This window comes from Sceloporus occidentalis, unplaced genomic scaffold (assembly GCF_023333645.1).
Source record: "Sceloporus occidentalis isolate IW3139 unplaced genomic scaffold, rSceOcc1.0.p SCAF_87, whole genome shotgun sequence".
Lineage (NCBI taxonomy): Eukaryota > Metazoa > Chordata > Lepidosauria > Squamata > Phrynosomatidae > Sceloporus > Sceloporus occidentalis.
The window spans coordinates 3,593,738-3,618,879 of record NW_028317067.1 but is presented as its reverse complement, the minus strand read 5'-3'; the positions used below and the strand labels follow the sequence as shown (position 1 = coordinate 3,618,879).

The window sequence follows — 25,142 nt, the reverse complement described above, 5'->3', positions numbered from 1 at the left end:
CTAAAAATAAAAAGATCAAGCTGACTAAAGTTCATACCTTTATTGGCTAACTGAACTGCATTAGGTTGCAAGCTTTTAAGACTACTTAGGTGTCTTCTTCAGGCGTAATGAGTGCAGACAGCCTCCTGCTTGCTATATAAAAATGCCTCCTTGTTAAAGGGTTCAGTATGTTGTTGAAATAAGAGTTAGATAAAAGAAACACTGGATCTAAATAAAGAGAAAAATAAATGAGAAAAATAGGACAAAACAGACATTTCCATAGTTAAAATATTACTTTGGATACTTTTGCCATTAATGGATATGAATATTTTTTCCTTTCCAGTGCAAACTCTTATATAAATAAAAATGCAATCAACCTATAGAATCTTGGGAGAGATAAATTAAGCAGTATTGTTTAAATAATGATCGGAACAGATTTAGGTACCATGTCTGTGGATTTGTGTTAAAAGTGAATGCATCGTCTGCTTACATAAATACCAGTAACGCGGTGCTTAACATGGAAAAACAAGCAAAAGCTTTAAAAAAAAATAAATGTTAATGATATATAAATTGCCTCTTTTCGCAGTAAACCTTGGAATTCTGGGTAGACATGCAGACATTTCTCTTTAAAGCTGCTAGTTCATTCTGTCAGTTTTAGCCATTTATTAAAAAGTGCCGATGGGACGTGGAGATCATTTCACTGATGCTAACGCAGATCTTGGCCCAATTAGATAAAGTGCTCTCAAAGTGGTGATTTAGCCCCAAAAAAATGTTGATGTCTTGTATGGGTTTTATTTGTATCCTACAGCTCGTTCCCGATGGGTTTTACAGTGAGGCAGTCGGACCCTATTTGAAAGAGGTAAAGCAGCGCCTCCAAGCTGGAGAAATTATTATGTTCATCAGAAGAGAGGTGACGTCTTCCTCCGACCTAGGAAACTGCTTCACGTGGTATTGAATGAAGGCTGCGATGATGCTTGGTCAAAGAGTCTAATGGCACACAGCTCAGAGAAGAATCACTCAGTTAGAGGTATCAGAGTTCACGCTGCCAGGTCCTTCTGTAGGGGACGTGACAGAGGAAGGGGTCGCTGCCTCATGCCACCCTCCATTAGCCTGGAAATAAGAGAGAAAGTGTATTGGTGGTCCCAGTCACAAAGCGCAAACACCAGGTCACTTAGTGAAATATAATGCTCATATCAAGACAATGACATATGTTTACATGTAATATGCCTTCAATTCCTTTGATATGTGTCCATTTCTGCAATGCATGATAAATTAAAGAGCTTTTTTACGCTGCATGTTGTTTTTATTAGTATTATTTATTAATAAATATAGCACCATCATATTCGTTGGCGCTTTTATCATTGAAGATAAATAAAGGAACATTCTTGAGGTTCCAGTTATACAAGTATTAAACTCTATAGAGGAGCAAAGTGGTCAAAAAACAAAAAGGAGTATGCTGTCTCCTATACATGGCGGTTATGGAATAAAACTGCACCAAGCTACTTTCTATTACACTATAATATATATACTATATATATTGTACTATTATATAATATTTACACATTTTGTATATTTATTTAAGTAAAATTTTACTTAAATAAAAAAGCTGCTACGTAATAGAACACAATGATGAACCACTTCAAATATTATCAACGTATTAAAAACTGAACATTATTTTAAAGACATCTGATGATATAACACACTTATATTGTGCTGTGTCATGCCACCTCTACGGAACGGCACTGGATTATTGCGTCCCAATCCAAACTCATCAGGACTTTGGAGAGTGAAAAACATTACATAAATATTGGCTGTAGCACCGTGGCAGATCCTGACCTATGTCAACCCTGCTGCAACCTCTGTGTAGAAAAACCGAGCCGATTACCCAACTGGGGCGACCATGCTCCCCACGGCAATGGTTACTTTATGGGACTACAATATAGGGCTTGGGCCAGCTCGCTCGGCAGAAAGGGTGGTGGCTTGGAGGTGGGTGCTGCGGGGTGAGTGCTGGGGGGACTTTTCTGTGTCAGGACCAGGGCGGCCCCCGTCCTAAATCCATCACTGGCTGAGAGAACAATTCAACAAACGATGCATCGGAACAGTGCGGCAAAATCACTGCCTTGGTAGAAAAAAAATTAAAGAGGACCGATGTTTATTATTTTGAAACAAACAAAAGAAACAAAAATAATAAAAAAAAGCTCCTGCCGAGACTGTACTCAGTACAGAATCTAGCCCATAAGGGGTTAAGCGCAGTGAATCTACGGCAAAGATGTGTAACAGTGCTGATCTATTATGCTCTGCTCAGTTCCCGACAGCAAGGCCCCAAATATGTAATATCTATCACTCATAATACCTATCACTCTTTCCCCTATGTCCTTTATGGCTTTTCATTCTAATTTATAAACAACAAATGTGTAATATTTTTACCACGCGAGGCAGTTGGAAGAGCCCACGTCAGTCAGGTTTCTGCCCCCCTTCTCCCTACCTGATTTTTTTTTTTTCTTTGCAAATAAATTAATCTTTCCTCTGGTGGTTTGCGATTACGCTCTGTATTATAAGAGAGCGCCTTATCAAACCTCATCAGAAAAGATGGAATTCATGTCTGCTATAATGCTGCAGGCAATAACAGCTTCATATTTTATCATGTTGATAAGGATTTTGCAAACTCTCTGAAGCATTTCGGGATGTTTTAAATGAAAAAAAGGAACACTGTAACTAAAAGCCGCTTTCCAGACAGTTTCTTGTGAGCTATTAGGAGTTATTTATAACTCCCCGAAAACGAGCCATTTGATATTCCAAAACGCAAACAATTTGCGTATTTAATGATGGCCTGTCCTGCCCAAGCCCCCCCCCCGACTCCCCCACCCCCCCTGCAAGGACCCAACATTTTCAATCATCGGGGAAATCGTTAATATTGACTGACACTTGGAGGGGGGATACAGATCTGGAGGTTTACGTAAAAGAGATATTCTACGCTTGATTTTTGCAAGGCTGCCAGCTTTGGATTTTAGCTTCTTAAGATGTAAGTCGGAAGAAAATAATTGATATAATCACGGGGAAATTAAATCTGACAGCGCTGTAATTTTTAATGCTATTATTACTATTGTTATTGTAGTTTTCTGTTGTGTAGTGAGGTCATATATTCCAAACTGTACCTTTGCCTTTAAATTGTAGTCTCTATTAAGCAGGTCCTCCGCACCTTCCACTTTTGGCAGATTAGATATGCCGAATCTTTCTTAACCGCCAATAAATTCTCTGTTTCTATGTTTTGTAATACGTCATCATGATGTATGACCTCACTGTACATCACTATAGAATCTGCTGGCACTAATAAATATAAAATCTAATTAATGCTAATCTTCTTTCTCCTAGGTGTATGTAGCTATATCAAGCTATTGTCCTATGACCCAAAAGAACTGCATGTTGTCACATATAATCTAAAAATACTTTAAAATGCTCATGTGTGTGATGTAATGGTAAAAAAATGTCTTCTAACACTTTGCCACTACTGTATGGTCACCATTCTATTCGGAAATGTCTACTATGCTCTAGGTTGTACAATTTATAATGTATTTAGTGAAAATAATCCATGAAAGTGACCATCTTACAATGTTATGGAGTAATGATTAATGTGTATATTGAGGACAAGTACATATCACATCCAGGTGCGGCTTACAAGGGCCAAAGACAAAGGTAATGACTCCAGCTACTACTGGGTACGTTGCTTAGTCATTTGTTAACCTTAATAGGGTAATGCCATGTTACAGACATGTTATAGGCCTTGAAGATCAGTTTGTATGCCCCTGATATAACAATTCCAAGTATTAATCTCTCAATCATCAGCAGCAATCCATGAGCAATATGATGAAGCTTCTATCTGTCCTCAAAACCTCAGGTTTATAGACATTAGCTATAATGTCCATGAAGACAACTAATTCTGTTTTAGCTTTCTTTCCCATCTCTCTTTTCTTTCATTCTTTCTTTCCTTGCCTTTTCTTGTGTTTTTTTTGCAGTCCACTATGTCACATCATGACTTCTTAAACTATCTGGAAATACATAGAATACCTACAGAGATATGTCCATGTATAGGTATCTATCTATTAGCAAACAGTCTTTAAAGAAAGAAAAAAGTGAACTCACAGGGCTTTCTGCAAAATCCCTTTGTCATATATATTTTCTGTAAAGGGAATAAAAAGTACACTGCTTAGTATGGTAGGAAAATTGAGTGTCCAAAATAAAAATAGCTGTACTGTTTTCCCTTCACAGGTTATTGTTACCTACATAGTGAAAGCCTCAGCCTCACAGACCTCGCACAACATCTATCCCTGCACTTGTGAAAGGTAGCACAAACAGGCAGCAGGTTGTGCCAATCCCAATGAAACCCTACCATGGGTGCCCCCCCCCCCCGGAAATTCAAAAAGACCCACTAGTGAAGCAAGAAAGCTTTTTAATTCTGTGCGCCCCATACTGTCAATTTGGTTTGGTCTGGTCTCTTTCTCTCCTTCTAGCTGGTCTCCTGTCCTTCACTCAGGCAGCTGCTCCTTCACAGACACAGAGTGCCCCACCTGGGCAGAGACACTGTTTGCATGCTGCAGACACAAGGTAGTTTATTTCAAACCTGTATAGCAGCTAGGGTTAGTTAATACCCCAGCTGTTGAGACTATATATCCCATGACTCTCAGGCACTCTGGCATTTTAAGCATCATGGCAAAGTGAGTACAACAGGAGTACATATCATTTATGTATTGGTACTGAAACTGCTGTGGAATGCACATCTCATGATTCTCAGTAATCCATTTGGTTGGCTGAACATCATGAGAAATGGAATAACAGCGTGTTGAGTGCCACAACTGCTGCAAAACTACCAAGTGTCTTATTTTGCTTCCAAGCCTTTGTGTCCCTATTTTTCAATACATCAGGATGTTTGCGGTGCACCACACACCTACACTACACAACATTAACTTTTCTTGACTGCGACTCCCATGATGTTAAGCAAGCAACACTGCTAGTTGATTATTATGGGAATAGTAGCTGTAACTGTACATTGGATGGGGGGGGGGGCAACACTAAGCCTCCTGTCTCCCATCAGGAAACCCCTCTGAGTTAGGCAATGAAGAAGAGGTAAGGAGGTTTTGGGGTGGCAGAGGTGAAAGGTGAGGAGGATATCCCCCCCCTTTCCCTGAAAAACTACTACTAGAGTTAAAAAAAAGATATATCACAAAGAGCAGAAATGGTTTTCTTTAACATTTAACAAATTCATGTGGCTATTCAGGTCACACCTAATAATAACATCCTAATTTATCCTAATTTTATTTTGTCATACTTTGTCATTATGACAAGTATCTTAAAATATATAAAATCGGAATGGGATATATGTATGCTCAAACAATAATTCTGATTGTGTTGATTTGTTATTTATTTGATTAAAAGCAGAGTTCTTTAGAAATTCTTTTCTTACCACTATAGTTGAATATTTTTATTGGGCCAACAGAGGAAAAGCTGCGGTTCGGGACCTCAGACATCTCAGAACACCTTATAACTTCACAACTTTTTCTATGTTGGCACAATAAAATGTCCCTCTAGGGCTAATATAGCCCCCTATTCATTTTTCTATACTGGAAGGTACCAAAATGTTTAAGGTGTTGGTTTTGAGATAAAGCTTTTAAAACAATCTTGTTAGACCAATACTTCACAGCCACCAATATAAATCTCATTATTTATAGTGCTGATACTCACATTTAGGTGATGTGGGCTGTACAGTGAATTCCCCCCCAAGGCATCACTGTATCCGCCCGTCTGATTGATAACATGACGAAGGGTATCCACCTAAAGCAGAAGAAAGAAACATTTAAAGAGTATTATAATTGTTATTCCAGTCCACATCACAATCCATAGATTACTTTACAGCATATTTCCATTTCATATGCTAAGATGCATATAATATATTATAGTGAAAGGGAAAAACACATTTGAGATGACGCATTAGACTTTCTGTGAACGTTGTCAATGTGCCTGATGGCTTATTTTACCAAAGTGATATCAGGTAATCATGCTTCAAATGCTTCTTGCAATACAATAAATAAATAAATAAATAAATAAATAACAGTCCCAAATACAAGCTATCAAATTATAATATGCACCAGGGAACAATTACATTATTATACGATAACTAGGAAAACTTTCCCTATGCAAAATGTGTTAAAGGAACACCTTTGCAAACTGGAGCATGCTTTCTTTAATTATAAGACTATTGTATCCTTTATATCCTCCTCTGATGTCTGAGACCAGGAAGCATTAGAACGTATACCTTTCTGCACATGCTCACTAGCACTTATTTTGAAGTCACTGAAGCAGCACAAATCCCATGTATGCTACCAATATATCAGTGTTCAGATAGCATGAATGGAATTGGCTGAAGCCACTCTCATTGACTCGAGCGGAAGTTCTCCTGAACATGTGGAAAGGGCATACTTAAGTATGCTACCTGCTTTCAGTCGATGTAGCTGGGGGAGGAGCTAAAAGAGACAAAAGTCTCATATTCTAACTCCAATAACTAAAGAATGCCTGCACCGATTTGCATGCCGTAAATGTACCAGAGTCCATGTGAAATGGACCCCAATATGCATTAAACATAAAAAATGCTGGAGTGCTCCTTTAAAAATCTTGATAGCAATCCTTTGGAAATTTGTTTGAACAGTATAGTCCATTCCCCTGTAATAAAAGAAAGGTTATCCCTTCACACATGAACTACTTCCTATTAATTGTTTAACACAGAATAACCAGCATTTCACTGTGACAATGACTACACTTTAAGGTTCTTGTAGATGTCCCAATCCCCTCCCCCGAGCACTCAAGTCAGAGCCGAAGGCATTCACAAGGATTGCAAAACAGGCTGAGAGATCAGGACCTGGATGGCACCGACGCACACCTTTAGTTTGTATGTGTGCTTTACTAGTGGCCATGAGAGGGGCTCAGGGGCATCACTCCTACCTGTGATTGCACATTGGCTCCAACTTGGGCCCCTTGGTAAGAATCCCCATTCAGACTCTGCATATTCATGTACATGTCGCCTGAATTTGGGAGATTAAAAGAACCAGAGGAACCTAGGAAAGGAAAGAGCGAAGGAACTGAATAAAAGAAGAGGTTGCTTAAAAATGAAAGATGGAGGAGAAAAGATTTAAAATGGGATTAAAATATGAGACCGGGAAACTCTTATGTTAATTTTAAGATAGGCCAAAAGCACTTGTAATATCTATTTGCAAGGGTATTGTAAGTGCGTGGAAGCATTTGCCCCACTCACCTGTGAATTTAAGGTAGCATGATGTACAAGCATCAGATCAAATCCCAATCACTACTACAAAGAGAACATGTTTGCACATCACACATAAACGTGTAACTATACACTACGGAAAAAGAAACCTCCTTGAGGTTGAAAGGAAAGTTCTGAACTCTGAGATATAAATCCATGGATGTCTAAGACAATTATTGAATGCTCTGAGCAGAATGCTGAAGGATACCAAGAACCGGTAACAAATGACACTGTATAATAAACATGATGTAATGTAACATACTTTCTTTAGCTTGTGCTTACCATCTTCATGAGCTGTGTTTATTGAAGGACAAATATTACAGATATATTCTTATTTAAATAAACCCTGGGTTCTTGGTGGTCTTTGCGAGCTAGTTTAGACATCACTGGGCAAGCTTATGTTAGAAATCGCTGGGCTAGCTTATGTAAGATTATGAAGGTTGGTCTCAAATCGCAAACAAACGACATGATAATTGTCCTATGCGACAGTCCCACCACCCCGTGCTACAGCCAACTCACCGGAATTTGGTGTAGTGGGAGAGCTCGTCTGGTTATTCTGCACGGCTGCTGCCACCGCGTGAGCTGCATTCACTGCTGTCTTTGCTGCGTACAAATTTGCTTCTTCCTGGAACTTGCCAATGTTTTTCTTGTACCTGATCCTTTTGTTGCCGAACCAGTTGGATACCTGGAAAAAAAAAAAAGAGAATATAACATAATTGTCAGATGCTAATGCACTTTGAAATCATTCCCACCCGTCCTTAACAGAGGCTGTAAGCTAGAAATGAGCTGATTTTATCGCACTCTTTAATACTTCTTTTTAGTTTACACCAAATAATCTCAGAGGTCTCTTCTTTGAATGTAAGGATGAATCAATTTGGGAAAGAGACCTCTGAGACCCTGAAAGCATCTTTTTTTCTGCCCAATAAAAGAATCAACTTCAATTAATACTAATACCTTAGTACCATTTAATACCCACAGCAAAGTGTGATTCTGATCATTATAATAACGCTGAAGTAATGATATGTTGTTTTTGGTATTTCTTCTTATAAATGGGATATACATGCGGAGTGGTGAACTGTATTAATGCCACGGTTTTAAAGTAACCCGGGCTGCTAAATATATTGTGCCTGATAGTAAGAACTGTAATTTGTATCGAGACGTGATGGTAACATGTTGAAAGTGTTTGCTGATTCCGACTAACCCTCTCCCTGGCTGAGATCCAAACGCTGTTGGATCTGGGGCAATACAATTAAAAAAATACATTCTGCAAATGAAGGCTTTAGAAAAGGCTACCTATATATAACAAAAATGAAAGGAGACTAAGTAACCTACAGCTATTAGGAAGAATATTTTTGCTTCATATATGTTAAGCCCCCAAAAAATAGAATCTAGAGAACTTTGCTTTTTAATAAAATATGGGGATTTTGTCCGTAAAAAGCTCACATATTTTACAGCGCAGTGTTTCTACTAACCCCCCTTCCGCTGCGACCCTGCAGAGTTCATTCTTTGCTTTGTCCCCGGTCAACACTTGGATGCATTATATATATTCTGCTTACCATTAACCTGCCAGCCAGAGGGGCAATAATACATTAATGAAGGCGGGCGGATAATTATTGTTACGGAAAAAAAAAAAAATCTAATTACTGCTTTATTAACAGCTTTAGAAGTGAGGAAATCTCTGGCGTGTGCAGGAGAGGGACAATTCACTATAGTCTCAACAATAGCCATGCCTAATAACGCTTTGCTTTCCACCCGACAACCCCCCCCCCCGCTATATTTTAATATTGCCTGAGTCTCGGGAGGCCTCGGGGTGCCAGATATTCTTGACATGGTACAGGATTCCATCCCAGCCTCTCTGAAGCTTCTTAATCTTTAATATCAAGGCAATTAAAATTAATGACCGCCACTGTGGGCAGTGTTTCCCTGACATGCATTGTTTGATGGCATTACCTTGAGGTTAAACTAACGAGCGAGGTTTAATTGGAAGCCGTGAAAAGGAGAAGCGCTCATACGTTACGTTTAACCTGCGTGGAAAGGACCGGTTAATATCACGGACTGGTTAAGAGAAATACCAGGGCATTATCTGTCTTCCAAATACATGAGCGTAAAAGCGATGTTATTACATGAGGCTAAGGTCTGCGCATCTTTGAATGAGATGGAAGTGGTGGCTTCTTGCTTGTACTCCATGATTGAAACTCTTTAGTTCCCTTCTCCTTCATCGTGTTGCTTATCTCCCTTATCTTGACCAATGTTCAAGGAATGAATCTATCTATTAACCCCTTCATGACAAAGCCCGCACATGTACAGGCTCACAATGGATTTTTTGATGGGTTTAAGGACAACGGCATAGAAGCCTGTCAAAATGGCCACAAAACATGGTGACGTTAGGTCTAGGGGTCCCTTTTCCAGCATTAATCTATATTGTTACATCAACGATGTACTTAACACGTTAGTGTAACAATATGGAAGTATGTATAGGACTGATGCTGCGCCATTTGTTTGGATCGAAACATCACTAGAATTGGAATAATCATTATGAATTGGGAAAGTAAGACTTGAGAAGGGGTTGGGACGTTCTGTATGTGTAAATTTGGGGAATTTAATCATTGAAGAAAGAAGGTACAGTGTTCATACATGATTAAGAAGCTTTTGATTTCTATTCTTTTCTCCTTTTCTGTTCGCAGAAACATAGGTCAACATGGATAAAATCCTGGTTTCCTCTCATTTTATTCCAATAAACATCCTTTGTCTACAGATCTGGAGGCCGCCATTGTTGTCAGTCATGTGATATTATGGATGGCCTTCTCTGTGCACACACAACATTGTGCTGATTCTTTACGGCAATTTATTTTTTATATTTTTGAGTATTTTTGAATGAGAGGCTAGACTTTTCCAGCATGGCTTCTTCAATGGGAGTTGGATAGATTATTCACTTTAGCGATCTGAGCGCTTAATGATAAATATGCCTTTAACTGCGACAGCAAGAGTTAAATTTGGGGGGTACGGTAATGCCAGAAACGGCGTCACCTCGCTTCTTCTTCACCTCCCTGCAGCGCAAAGCGTCTTTGCTGCGAGTGAAAATGAGCATCTTCTTGTTCTTTCTCCATCTCCGAAAGTCAATTAATGAATCGGTTCTAATTGCAGATTCGTTTAAGAAGGGTTTTGTTTTGCTTATTTATCAAGCTAATTACAGCGTTAACATGGCAAGAAAAAAAAAACGCCTATAAATTATTAGGTAAATGCTTCATCTCTCTGCAGTGGTGCAATGTGTTTTATGTTTTGGAAACCAGCTTTATTTCTTTCACTGGAGAGGTTTTAATGAGATGACTGTCGCACACCTGTTTTATTGAAGACCCCGCAGACGGAGAAACCGGGACACTCGGCAAGGTTACTTAACCTCTCCACTGCTGGGGTTGATTGTCACGCTGTGTGAATTACTGCTCTTCTTTACAAAGTACAGGAACATTTCATGCCAGTAACCGCATGTCGTACCCCAATACCCCCATATGTTACCCAGAAACACTGTTCTTTACCACTATGTATGAAGATTTACATGTAGGTCTCCTGTTCTAGATATTCATAGCATTAGCAAGCATCAGAACAAATAGATCAGAGGATCCGACACACAAGCCAGTCCTGATCAATGAGCCCTAAAGTGTAACTGAATATATGAATGAATATATACTGCTCACGCCACAATGTTTTCAATCTACGATTATCTTTAATAATGGTCTGCCTGGATGTTAAGATCCCGAATTCTACATCTGCAGTATTAGCCTAGCCCTATAAATACGAGCATGAATGTCTTGCTCCATCTGCTGAATATTGTGATGTCACAGTGATGCAGTTAGCTGTTACATCATAACGCAGTTAGATGTGACGTCATACTGGGCAGGGTATAATATGTTAAGCTGTCGTTTGCGTACAAGAGGCAGGCAAAGCTGTATTGTTTACATTCCAGTATAAAGCTAACACCAAGGAAACATTGTGGTAAGCTGTGCTTTTGCTATCAATATGCCACAAGGTCTGCAATTTGACCGTATGAACATTTATGTAAGTAAATAAAACTCTTTCCACATGGACAATCGCATAATGCATTATTGCACTTCTGTTCCAGACAACAAATCAATAACCAAAATGGTTGCAATTTAGTATTTATATGTAACCATGTTTTTTTTTTACAGTTTTGTGTGCTTATTTTGCTCAAATATACAATATTTACAAAAGGTATGTTTTAGTTATGTATTTTAATTACAATTAGCTTCTAACAAAAGATGCAGAGATTACTGCTGATAAAGAAAGGAACTTCTACATGAGCTATAGTGTCGGTTTCTAGAATATAATCGTTAACGTTCCTGAAAAGTGTCCGGTAAACTGCCGGCAACCTTTGGAGGTTTATTGAAAATGTAATAGCTAGATCATTTATTTGGATGTTAAATATTTGCTGCGACTTCTCAGCTATAGTATCTTACCATCAGTAGCCTACTCTGTGTACACATTTGTGTACTTTATTTGCCCAGCGCCCATGGGTGGCGTAGAAAGCATCGATGTGATGTCATCGTTGTCATTTCTTATGTTTTCACTCAACAACGAAGAAAAATCTATTAAATTTATATCTATTTCAGTTTATATATATATATATATATATATATATATATATATATATATATATATATATATATATATATATATATATATATGTGTGTGTGTTTTAATTGTTTGCCAGTGCTGAGATAATGCTAGCTATGAGGCTTGGTAAATGGACCTCAGATTGCCACAACCAATAAAAGCCTGGTTCTTGCCGAGCACATGTATCAAAATGTCATATGGGATATAACAAGACATGACAGGGCCTATGGGTTTACTCGCTGGCGGGGTCAGGCAGCACAACCTTTAACATTTGGAGCTCCGGAAGGCTGGTAGGCACCTTGGCACCGAAAGGGTTAACGGCCACGGTCCTTCATACTCTCTTCATAGGGCAGAGTAACAATGCAGTCAGCCACCTGTTAAGTTACACTGAAACTAAGGCTAACAATACCTTTAATGATAAGCAGGCAGGAACAATTCTATTGTTTTAACCCAATTACATGCATGTTGCACAGGGGTATAGAAATGGTAATTAGATCTAATGCATTAATTACACTTAATTAAAGCCATTTGAATTAGTTAGAATTAATGAACTGCGATTCCAGTAACACTTACACTCGTGGGATTTTATAGACAAAAAAGGGATTTTTTTAAAAAAAAATGTAAGCATGCCGAATATAACGGGAATTTGCGATTCCTGAGATCGGGGCCATCGTACATGTTGAATGGTTGGCTTCACGCGTCTCCCACTCACCTGTGATACCGTGATGCTGCATTTTTTGGCCAGCTCCTCTTTGGCTTCCTCGCTTGGGTAGGGGTTGCTGAGGTGGGAGTAAAAATACTCATTTAGGATCTCCGTGGCCTGTTTGCTGAAGTTACGTCTTTTTCTCCTGTAAAAAAAAACAAAAAACGGAAATATTAGAACTACCCTATACTGAATGCCACATCTAGCTTTTCATATATAAAATCCATTTTACCGATTTTTCCTTAAGTTTGGTTAACATTTATAAAAGAAATCGAACGAGCACAATAACAGAGATGCTTAAATTTCCCACACTCGGCAGGTACGCCAGAAAATTTAGCACAGGGAAATTGATTTTTTAATATGTTGCTAACAAACAGTAATCTTTTCAGATTTTGTCGAGGCCGCATGCCAAATAATGAGAAATGATGTTAAATAAAATACTTGTGTAAAGTGGTCCTTTCACCATAGTGACCAATGAAATTGTGGAATAGGAAGGAACATTCGACCAATCACTACAACGATGCTTCACACTTTGCATCAGAATCCCTTTTTAAACTGAAATCCTATTAAATTATATTTTAAAAGAACACATGGAGGACTTTGATTCTGTCTACACAATAGCAGGAAAAAATTAGAAAAAAAATAAATAAAAAATGCCACGGCAAATTCATTATGGATCAGTGTAAGTAGCATGACGTTCCACATGTTCACTTAATGATATCACGTATGCAGCAAGCACCTCTCGGCTTGAATTCTAAAAGGATTCAGGCAATTACACGTAATTCTACAAATGAATTGAACTATAGTTCAGTCGAGCTTTGTCCATCTTGAGATGAAAATGTAGGATGTGTAATTGAAAAAGGTAATTCTGCTGATATCGTTACCATGCATGGACGGAACCAAAACCTACCTCCTCAAGCACGCATGTAACATATATGAACATGAACAACTTATCAAGAAATTGCTCCTTATATTCCAGGAGCAACGAAGCAACCCATGGCTTGAAGCACAGATGGGATTAGTTCCAGAAGGTTATACATGTTTCATAGAACTCAGACAACCTCCCTATGGGGAAGCTTGAAATGTACAGACCCCGGGCCTACTGTGCCATAAGGCATCCGGCAAACGAAGCGCCTGGGGCGGCCAGAAACTCACTGCTCTTAGATCCTCCATTCTACCTACGCTCTATAGCTTTCTACAACATTAACCCTTTTTTGATAGAAAACATTTATTTGATTGAGCCATGATTTCGCTATCTCCTCCCTTTCTTGGGATTCCTCAAATCCTGGTGTAGAATAACATTTCGTTACATTATCCTAGAAAACTAGGAGTAGTAGATCAAGCTAGGAACTGAACACACTATTAGCCCATTAAAATGTTCCATGCCGGGATTACAATAATGCTGTATCAATTCAGCTGCTACTATGTTCTTAAAGTAAGGGTTGTGATAAAGTGGGCAAGATGTTAGGATTATTCAAAATCATGTAAGGAATGTTAGACGATTCAAGGTATAGAAAGGAGCACTGACCTGGCATCGAGAAATCTTGACCGTAGGATCATGACGGCTTCACATGTGCTCTGCTTCAGCTGCATCTGAATGGAGCTGAACTTTCTATGAATGATTCCAACCATCCTTTCGATCTCCTTTGGAGAGATAGGGCGCGTCCTGCTTTGCTCCCGCAGTAGGTTCATCACATGGGTTGTGAATTCATTGCATGCCTATAGTGTTGAGCGTTAAATATTTGATTAGTACAGGGATCATTGGCTAATAAATGCGATTGTATGTATGTGTCATTGTTGGTGCTACACATAGAACAAAGGGAAATTAGTGTGAATGTGTCCTGCTAATTGTAAGATGTTAGGGAAGTGAAAGGAAAGGGAGAGAAAAATGATAAAGGAGAGAAGGAAGACTAAGAAGATTTGTGGAAGTGGAGAAAGGATATAATGAAACATATAAAAAACCATGATATAGTCTATTTTATTCTATAAATAAGGCAATTTTCTAATAAGGAACACTAGACATTGCTTCAGACAGCCACTGTATTAGTAGTAGTGCGGAAGAATCGACAGATGATGGGTTTATTGGTGGATTTGCCATTTTTTTACCCAATGTCCAATTCCATCATCTCTTCTCGACACCAATTATCCTATATTATGCTACATCTTCAAAACGGGAATTTCTGATGGAGGAGGAAGCAATTCAGCATTTGCCCACTTGCACCACTTAATGGAATATGATAATTCAAACAAATTCTTTTGTTACAAATTGAACAAAAACATTATAAGTCGTTTTTGATTGGGAAACCATAGAAATAAGCGGTGACTAGTATACTCTAAGAGTTAGAAAAAGACTACATGTCATCAATATGTAAAAAGGCAGTAAATTCCGGAAAAAAAAACCCATTATGGTAAAATATAAAAGATTATTCCCTGATTGTTAAGACAGAAAAATGAGAGCAAAATGTTTTCTGTATTGCGCTGGGAATAAGAGGGGATTTATTTCTTCAAACGCTTGCTAAACATCTCTCAACTTATTAAGGGAAGCCATGTATGAACTGAAAGGCTGATTAGCAATTTGGCACGGACCCAGAGTTTGTGGGATTCACCCAGCATCCCTTTAAAGCACTAGTTCATACAAGATTAATTAGAACATCTCGTTTATGTAGTATGCACTCTAGCTCATTACTCTAAGTAAGATTCGTTAAGTATTTACATTTAGATAATTAAAATCTGGCTACGCCCTTAAGAAAGATGTATGCACTCCCGCTAAAGGGATTTCTTTATTGTCCGTCCATTAAAGACCGCATGTTACTTCCGTACTTATATTTTCTGGTAGAGAGAGAGTGATATGGGTGATTTTTTTGAAGGTTATTATCTATCATCTATCTATCTAATTACTTAAATACGGATATGGGATAAATAGGATAGACATAAAACTATTACTATGAACTAGGAACTGAAACGGGAACTCCCATCATTTTTATTTACCAGTATTTGACTAAAATCACTTTTTTTACAAAAATATTATGTTCTATTTTTTAAAACAGTTCTAGATTGGCATGATATAGCACTTTCAGTCATTTATATGTGTTCTCGTTGTGTTATCTAGCCCAATCTACTAGATAAACCCCCCGACTCAAATTCTATGCTGTTTCAACTCAAATTCTATGCTGTTTCTATGTCTATGGAGCTGAGATAAACGTAGCTCTTTAGGGTGTCGATAGCAAAGCAGGACCATGCAAATCCACTTAATGCTGCTGAAGAGACTTCTTCTAATATTTAATCCTTACGCACCTTTTATAATACTGCTAATTATATCACAATATTAGTGTATATATATTATATAGTTGGGTACCATTAATTCTTGTTAGGTGTGTGGCTAATATAGTTCCATTTGCACGGGTATTTTAGGCTATATGACCATCTTTTCTTTTGTTTCCCTTACTTGAATCAGTGATGTCGTTTTCAGTAATCTTAACACTAAACGGAATTACGTTTTACTATCATAGTTTAGAGCGGTTGTCCCTTTAAATGTGGAGACTGGTCCATGCACGTTCCATTGGCTCACTGAGCCTCATGCAGAGATGACTATTTCGGTTCCTGTAATAGACCCTTGTGAAACTAAGCAAGTCACTCGTAGTGCCTCGGGCATTGGAATTATAATGTAAGAAAACTGTGCCTGCACATTCAGTGGACAGCTCAAAGTACATCGCCAGCACTACATGAGCATAAATATAACATGTGCATCTTCCATAAAGTATGTAGTGGAGCTTTTCGTTTCCTAATCTAGCTTTGTCCTTGGACAATTTTCCAGATCTTGGGTGAATTCAGGGGACATCTGTATGTTGTGGAAGCTGGGTCTCCCAGACGCTCAGGGGCACCAGGGCCCTCACCATACTTTTGCCTTTGGCAAAAACCAACCTGAGTGCAGTTATGGGAAGACAGCTCTCAATGTGTCAAATAAATTATAGCAACTGTGATTAACAAACACAACGTCCGTGTACTACTATTCCTGCAAGGGCATACTAAAAGCTTCTACTAGTAGTCACTACCTTAAAGGTATCAGGAATATAGTTAATCCAGAGGAAGCTGGAGCCATTTTCAGTGACATGTAATAATGACACGCAACATACATTCCTACTATACTTTTATTCCTGTCTTCCTTAAACTCTGGAGCTGTACAGAAAGATATTTTGATAATATGGTGGTCTGAATACGAACTGATCATTTTTTATGATTTTACTGTAATGTTTTATCTACTAAAAAGGAAAAGGATTGACAACATTTAACCAAGGGACAAGTGTTGTCAAGTACCCTAGTAATAATAATGTATCTATTGTATAGCACTGCAGAATATGATGTTATAAGTTATATAATACAATAAATAATAAAATATAAGGAAGGTAAATAAAAAGGATCTGATAAGGGAGTAAATGCCACTTAATGTCACGCTGCCTCTTGATACCCCTGGTGGCCTAATGTGGAACTGCAAGCAAGACATATAGGGCTTATATGGTGGTTTCTAAAACCTTCAACTACGAGCAACCCAGGAGACAATTGCCTCCATTGCCATAGTGCATATTATTTGTATACTGACCTGCTCATACTTCTCCAGTTCTGTGTGGTAGATCTGTCGGATCTGGCTGAGTTTGGCTCTGTAGTCTGAATGTTCTATTGAGTTGTCAGAGGATCCACCCGATGCAGCTGCAGCTGCCGCGGCTGCAGCTGCTCCACCTCCCTTTTCTGGTCCAGATACACCTTCAGCCAGTAACATGTTATCTAGTCTCATAAGCTGCGGGTCTGGAGGGTCCTCCTCCTGTGCTCCTCGGATGCTGAGACCTGCAATTAAATCAAATACAAAGTATAAGAAAAAGTGAAGGGATTAGAACCAAAAACATCTGAATATTTGTAAAAAAATACACTTGGCAGTTATGTATCAAAGGCAAAACCTACAAGCATGTATTAATATGATGAAGGAGAATTTGATAAAGAACATGTTTTCATTGAAACAATAAAATCACTACAATGGCCAAAAACATGGCAGGTGACTTTGTGTTATTAGTAGATTTGCACAATGATTAGAAATACATGGTAGTTTTTACCGAGCATAACGTACTCCTGTAACGCAACATAATACCCACAAACCTTAATATCACCCCATATCGCAGCATATCCACTTTATCACCCTACTTATCCTTCTATACATTTAATCGTAACTCTCTCTTTCTTTCCAGTTATAACTAGTGCTACTATATGATTTTCTATGATTCCTTGAAACTTCTACCTCTGGCCTTAAAGCACTAAGTATGAGGAACTCTCTGTGACCTACGATGGGGTCTCTTTTTGTAGTAGATGCAAAACGTGGATTCTGGAGTGACTTCTTTCATCTCAGTTCATATCCGCAGCCTATTGCTTCTAATATTACCTTAATAGAAACCCTGTAGGGCTCAATCTCCTCCTAAAATATTTCAATGCCTTCATAGCTTAACTCCTTACGAGTTTTCTGATCTAGTCCTCCGTAAATCCTCCATCTGTACGACGCAAGGGAAGTCACTAGAGTTTGCAACGAGTTATGGGAAATTCCTCCAGTCAACCGAACTGAACAGACTGCGCGATAAACACGGAACGCTCAAATCGTCTCAAATCAGCATTTCCATTAAAATTGCAACAGGACAGAATACGAATTATGTCCCAGCTCAATTAACCTCTTTAAATCTGTTTAAATCAAGGATTGGAGGCTGTTCTGGATCCCCCCTGGGCTGAAGGCCAACGTTCTGTATGTGAACCTTGCGTCTCTCTGAGTTGAAGGCTTATTTTTTTTGTATTTTTTTGTTTTTTTGTATTTTAATGTAAAATAAACTACAAAGGGGTATATTTTATTTTCATTCATTCTTATAAAAGTCAAAATGACCAGTTACTATCAACGTCAACGCATTATCGTACCCACTGCATTGATACCTAGTTAGTGTATAGATTCGCTCTCATATATGTTGCTTTTAATGCACTTATTGTAGTTCTATATGTATGTCTATGTTGCAATTGTTTTGTATACTGGCTGTTATGTGGTTATAATGTATAGTTTAGTTTTTTTTTTCTGGCTTGAATCAAAATTTTATCTGATTTCAGATATTTGTTTCTATTATTAAAATCCAGAATGTGACGTGCAATAAACTGCCAGTGACATAGTCTGTAACCCAGAGCGATGCTATGGAAATGTTTGAAATTCCTTGATTTTCAGTTATGCCACGATGTAAAAATGATGTCCCCGCAATAAAGATTTGGCTCAATATCCACGCGGTGTTATTGCAACAAAAGCAAACCCCTTCCCCCGCTATACATATTTCCTTTTATTGCGCTAATTACAACGCTGCCAGAGAATAATTCCCCCGAATATACCTGCGCATGGCTACGGATACATTCGGTTATAGTGTCTGTCCCACGCGTGCTCTTAGCTAAGTAAAGCGCGGTGCTTCTGGAAGATGTAATCTATTCTGGATCCGGGATCGTAGTTACGGGCACCAGGGCTACGTCGGTGCTGTCTTTGTTCCCGCAAGAAAGGGAGTATTTCTCTCTGATCGTTTGGCGTCTTTCAACAAATCCTAATTAAGTACCTTGCATTGTGCAACACCTGCCCCGCCGCTCCACGCAGAACATAAAGAAAGGAGCGGAGAGGAGGTGTAATTTCCAGCTTGAATAATGAAATCGCGGGTCAGAATATTAACCCCGCTGTATTACCTGCTTCCCTCGCTTGTAAAGCGGCACTAAAGCGTCCGCTCCGGGTGGCTCCTGATTGCGGGGTATGGTTAAATGTAATAATCTCAGACTTTTTCAGCAGCTCATTAAGGGTTCATTAATATATGGGCTAAGCTTTTGAATTATAAATAAACAGATTAGCCCCCCGCAGAGTCTGGACTGTATTCTCGCCTCTCTCTCTCGCTCGGATATTGTAGATCGCGATCAATGTCCTCACCTGGGAGTTTAGATGCATATGCCGGGCACGCTCTGTCTGGAACTAAAGAGAAACTAGCTAAACTCCTTCGGTTTTGGAATAGATGAGGCTAGTTAAGGTCTGCGCTAATATGTGAAATATAAAAGAAGTGGAAAGTGAAGAGACGCTGATTATACAACAAAGGGAGAATCATCTTATACATCATCCCTGCTAGATACAATGCCTCGTGTAGTGGCCACGTCTCAATACCTGGTTTTTATACATGTAAACATATGTAGGATTTTAACCCCCCAAGGACCAATTTTTTATTTTTTTTTACACTACAGGACATCAACTATTTTTATGTTTTTACTATTTCTCTGTTCTTTCTCATTTAGTGAAACCGCACAAATTATATGTTGGGTTTTTTTTCAGCACAAGTAGCACAATCATATTCACAAATGTAAGACATTATTTTGTATGATTATAATGAAAGAAGCGGCAAAAAAAAGGAACATATACCCAAATATATATTAATTAACTTGCCCTGATTTTAAAAACTCGCCCTGTATGCCCAGGATTTTCATCTATTTTGGCAGTTTATAGGGCAAAGATTACAAGGTGTGCATCGCTTTTTTTCAAACTAGTTTAGCGTGGTGGGACCGTAGCTTTAATAATGGTCAATTCTTTTTTTTGTTTTATCCGTGAGGTCACAAAACCATTTTGGGGGTTTTGTGACCTCACGGATCTCTATTAGCGCAGGGAAACCCCTGTGATGTATCTGTGACATCACCTGTTAGTGTTCTCCTGTACAGCAGAGGGTTCCCCTGTGGGGTTCCGCTGCTGATTGCAGCCTTGTGCCTGTCATAGGGATCCAGCGCACACACGCGGGCACACTGACAGCCAGTGCGTTACTGTGGCAGAACACCCAACCGGGATCTCTACAGACCCCACAAATCCCTGCAACATCACAGGGATTCCCCGGCAACGTCAGTGATGGAAACTGTTGGGAAGTGTGACTGGGGTGAGACTTCAGCAAGATTGCTTAGGTGACTGTATGAACTTTTGGAATGAAACAATTAAGAACAAATTCAAATAGTTTTGTTTTTGGTCAAGTAACAGGTTCTTCCCGTTAGAGTTTTGTTGATGTGTAATACAATCGTATAAACACAACACTCATGGGCACCCAGAAGACAAAGGGCAGGAGCAGAATATTATTTTATTTTAGTTAAATAAAAAATTGTCATTTTGTAAAGCTGTAAGCGGAAAACGGTTTATGCACACAGGTACGTCAATAGACACAACCACAAAAAATGTAAATTAAAATCTTATCGATAAGTGATATAACCAGCATAAAAAAATTGAAATATATTGGCATAAAAATTCAGATCTAATATATCCTGTATTAGAATCAGTATTTTTAAGTTTGCCTTAAAACAATGACATACAAAAGGGGCAAATAACTTATATGAGTGAATATATATTTATTTTTATAAATTAATACACATTTACAAGTGTATATCTATCTCATATGCACCAACATTTTCTATTTGTATTCTAGATTTCTTTTAAATATTTTCTTTTCTATAAACATTGATCAAATTGCAGAAAATAATGTTTCTAACAACACTGGGCAGCTATTCCCCTATATATTCCAGATCGAAAATTCATAAAAAGACATCCTGCGGCCCAGATTAATTGAGATAAAATATATCTTTTATCTCATATTTTTCAATAGCAATCTGTGCAATTACTCATGATAGATTTATCTCTGACATTGAATCCAACCCAATGTTTCGCTATTTTTTATCTCATTTTTTCTTTCTATTGCAATCTATAGGAGGAATGCAATTACATGCAGTAGATTTATCTCCAGCATTGAATCCAGCCCATTGACTAGCATGGGGAAATTTGAGCACAATAATAATATGATTAGAGAAATCAATTTAATTGCAAATTGGACGATTCCAGAGCCCAACAAATTCTCCCAGCGTAGTAAGGAGAGATCATCAATCAGAAATGTACATTGTACCTCAGAGCTAGCAATGTTCTGTTTATGCCAAGAAAACGACAAAGGCATCCATTCAATTATAATCTGTCGATTAAGATGCAGATACATAGGTGTTAACTCTACGAAGAACAGGTTGGCCTGTCCTGATCACCTTCTTCTAATCGCAACAAAACCAGCCACCCTACAGAGAATAACCGATTGTCAATGGAGAAATTCTGCACAATGTCAGACTTTGAGTAATTAAGTTTGCCTTTAAAATTATTTAAGAACCATTCCCATTCCTTCGATCCACTAGACATATATCCACTAGATATCCACTGGATACATACACATATATATATATATATATATATATATATATATATATATATCCAGTATATCCCATATATATATATATATATATATCCCGGATATCCCATATATATAAATATATATCCCGGATATCCCATATATATAAATATCCCGGATATCCCATATATATAAATACCCCAGATATCCCATATATATATATATATATATATATATATATATATATATATATATATATATATATATATATATATCCACTATATCTATATATATATTGTGACAAACCCTATAGCATGAGGGCCATACATGTCACTTTTAGGGTTCCTAAGCACAGTCCTCTAGGGCAATCAGAGTCAGGAACAGCAGCTTTGAACAAAACAGCGCTTTATTTTAACCGCTTAAACCCCAAAAACCAAATCATAAAAATAAAACCTAGCTCCCAATTGGAGCCCTCTCTAACTGAACTATGCTGGTCCGGACTGACCAGCCTAATCACCCACTACCTCAACCTCCCAGCCAGACCCAGCTACGCCAGGCTCTGGAAAACCTCCCCCAGACAGCACACAAAACGTCCAGGCAGGTATTGCTTCACTTGGCTCCGGGATGGTCTTCTTCTTCAGGGCCTCTCCTTGCCCTGGGAGCTCAGGGAAACTTCCTCTTCCCCCAACAGTCTCTCTGAGTATCAGGCTCCAGGGGTTTTTAATGCCCAGCACCTGTGTCTGATGCCGGCCCCATAGGAATCCCGGACCGGATTCTGCGGACTTCTTGCCTCCTGGAAAACCCGGCATGGAATTTCCACAAAATGGGGAAACGGAGCACTGGCCCACCCTGCTCTCCAATTGCGCCACCCCAGGGACCCATATGTAAAATCTGCATAGAAGCTGTACTCAGATGCCATGCTAATCATCTCCCTGGGGTTCACAGTCTCACAATATATATATATATATATATATATAGTATATCCCATATATATATATATATATATATATATATCCCGGATATCCTATATATATATATATATATATATCCACTATATCCCATACATATATCCACTATATCTATATATATATATATCCAGGACTAGCAATCTTTTGCACTATATTTCCTAATCGCCTAACATAACCCTTCATATACATTATTCTTCTGACCTGTTTTATGACCGTGTATTAATAGAGATGCAGCAGATTAGGGAGCACGCTGTAACTGTCACATTTGGGACGTACGGAAACAGTAAGAAGAGACTGAATTAGAGATTGTTTCGTAAATGAAAAAATGGCAGATACATTTAACCGGTTAGCGATCTACCGTTGTGCCGAGTTTCGTGCCGCTTCCTATCCTGCCAGTGTTTAAGAGAAGCAGGACCCTGGGCTATACACCAATGTGTGACTTGCAATGAGACAGAATTTCACTGTTTCACTGTATTATTATTTATAGAAAGCTTCATTATTGGTGGCATCCAGACGCAGGGCCGTTCTACCCAATCAACGGCGGTAATTGAGAATATTTAATGGGTCCACTAGAAAGCCTCATTGTCTCTGGATATGTGAGCCTAAGGTAGCGAGGGGGTTAGTCCGCCGGTGAACGATTCCTGTGTCAGGTATATTAAATATAACACCGCAGCGCTCTGCACATTTCCACGCCAAGCCGCTTGTCACTTTCGCTTCAGTCATTCTGTATTGAGGAAAAATGCAGCAGTGGGAATTTTACAAGGAGCTGCTCAGTTAAATGGACATAAATCACAGGTTTCATTCAAAGCGAATAATCACTGGCCATAAAGAGCTACTTGTCTCTTACTATATATTACCGGAACTTTCCGCCAGCAATAATGCAGCCATTCATGGTGTGTGTGGGGGGGGACACAGCCAGGCATTAAGGACTGACATGTAATCCTGTTACGGGCCTGACGTGCCGAGCGGGGCTGACATTTTTATCATGTGTCCACTTCAATTTGGGAAACCAAGCAGAGAGGGGGAAGAAAATGATTACTTGGCCTTTCCTGACGCGAATCTGGTTTCTTTGGGAGATCGAGGAAATATGTCCCGCGAAATTTGTTTTTTCCTTACGAAGGACAGTCTGATCTGGTGTTGCTGAAACATCAAAACAGGGTTGGCTGTGGACAGAGGGGCCAGAACAGTGTATAAAATAATAAGGCGCCTTAATCAATGGTGCATTAAGATCATATGAGAAACAGAACACAAGTCGTTGGTTACTGCGGTACTGAATAATATGCATCCGACTCACAGGACGTAAAGGCGGATGCATATCAAAGAGCTAAATATCGTATTTATTTCATAGTGGGTAAAGGCATTAATGGAGAACTATGACCATGTGGCCCTGAAACATTTCATTGAGGTTGTGGTTATTGGCTGAACCTATTTTGCGCTACAATGTCCCTTTAACCCCTTAACGGCCGATGACAGTTCAGGGCCGTCACGCAAAAAAAGTCTGAGAATGACTTTTGACGGTCCTGAACCGTCATGGGGTTAAATCAGTTCAGAAAGCAATCAAAGATTGCTTTCTTCACTCGGATTGTGTTGCTGTAATGCCTCGACAAATTTTAGTATGATATACTGAATTAACACAACCTTTCATGAGCTGCTTATTTCTTCCTAATGTACGTATTGGTATCAAGATCTGATGCTAACGTCAGTACCTAGATAAATGCCCTGGGTAAACAGATAACATGAGACAGTGCGAGCAGAAGTGCTGGACTGTAATTGTAATAACGACGGATACATTTTAACCCCTGCCTGCCGAGCAGAACAGATCTGATTGGAAATTTCCTTGCAGCCATGTTGATAAATCTTAAATTCGCAGCTGCGGTGAAATAAATTTACACTCCATAAAATGCATGCAGCCTCTGTGTATCAAAAACTCAAAATGTTTATTTTCCTGTTAAGAGAAAACCTTTTTAGAGGCAGATTTATATTCCTTTTTCCTACCAGCCTCTTCAGAAGCTCCTTTGAATCTGATAAGAAAGTTGTAATCGCAAGAAGAGATTTCTTTCCCCGGTAAACATATTTATTTATTTTTTTATTTGGGGGCAGTAAATGTTTATGCCAGAATATTTAGCTTGAGAAGAATGTATATTGCTGCTTCTCTATTGGGATGATCGAGAACATGGGGATGTAATATGTAATGGTGTGGGTCTAAAATGCTCTTGGCCCATATTGTCAAATAATCTCCCTAACATAACGTATCCTATCCCAGCCTTTTTTATCTATTTATTATTGGAATTATTGCAAAATATCTTTACATTGACATTTGAGCCTAC

General features: G+C 38.7%; 1 protein-coding gene across 5 annotated transcripts in view; it reads right to left on the bottom strand.

The window, feature by feature from the left end:
* Positions 1 to 996: 996 nt before the first annotated feature.
* LOC149284943 (pre-B-cell leukemia transcription factor 3-like) overlaps positions 997 to 25,142 on the bottom strand; it is a 113,120-nt gene continuing 88,974 nt past the window's right edge. For 2 of the 5 annotated variants that reach the window (XM_089495994.1, XM_089495995.1), the window contains exons 3-9: positions 17,218 to 17,459; positions 14,149 to 14,339; positions 12,630 to 12,765; positions 7,808 to 7,973; positions 6,970 to 7,082; positions 5,716 to 5,805; positions 997 to 1,089 (exon numbers count right to left, since the gene is read on the bottom strand). In XM_089495994.1, the coding sequence (XP_089352120.1) occupies positions 997 to 1,089; positions 5,716 to 5,805; positions 6,970 to 7,082; positions 7,808 to 7,973; positions 12,630 to 12,765; positions 14,149 to 14,339; positions 17,218 to 17,459 (1,031 nt within the window). Of the gene's footprint in view, positions 1,090 to 5,715; positions 5,806 to 6,969; positions 7,083 to 7,807; positions 7,974 to 12,629; positions 12,766 to 14,148; positions 14,340 to 17,217; positions 17,460 to 25,142 lie in introns of those variants that run through there. The other 3 variants (XM_089495996.1, XM_089495997.1, XM_089495998.1) reach the window with 2 other exon arrangements.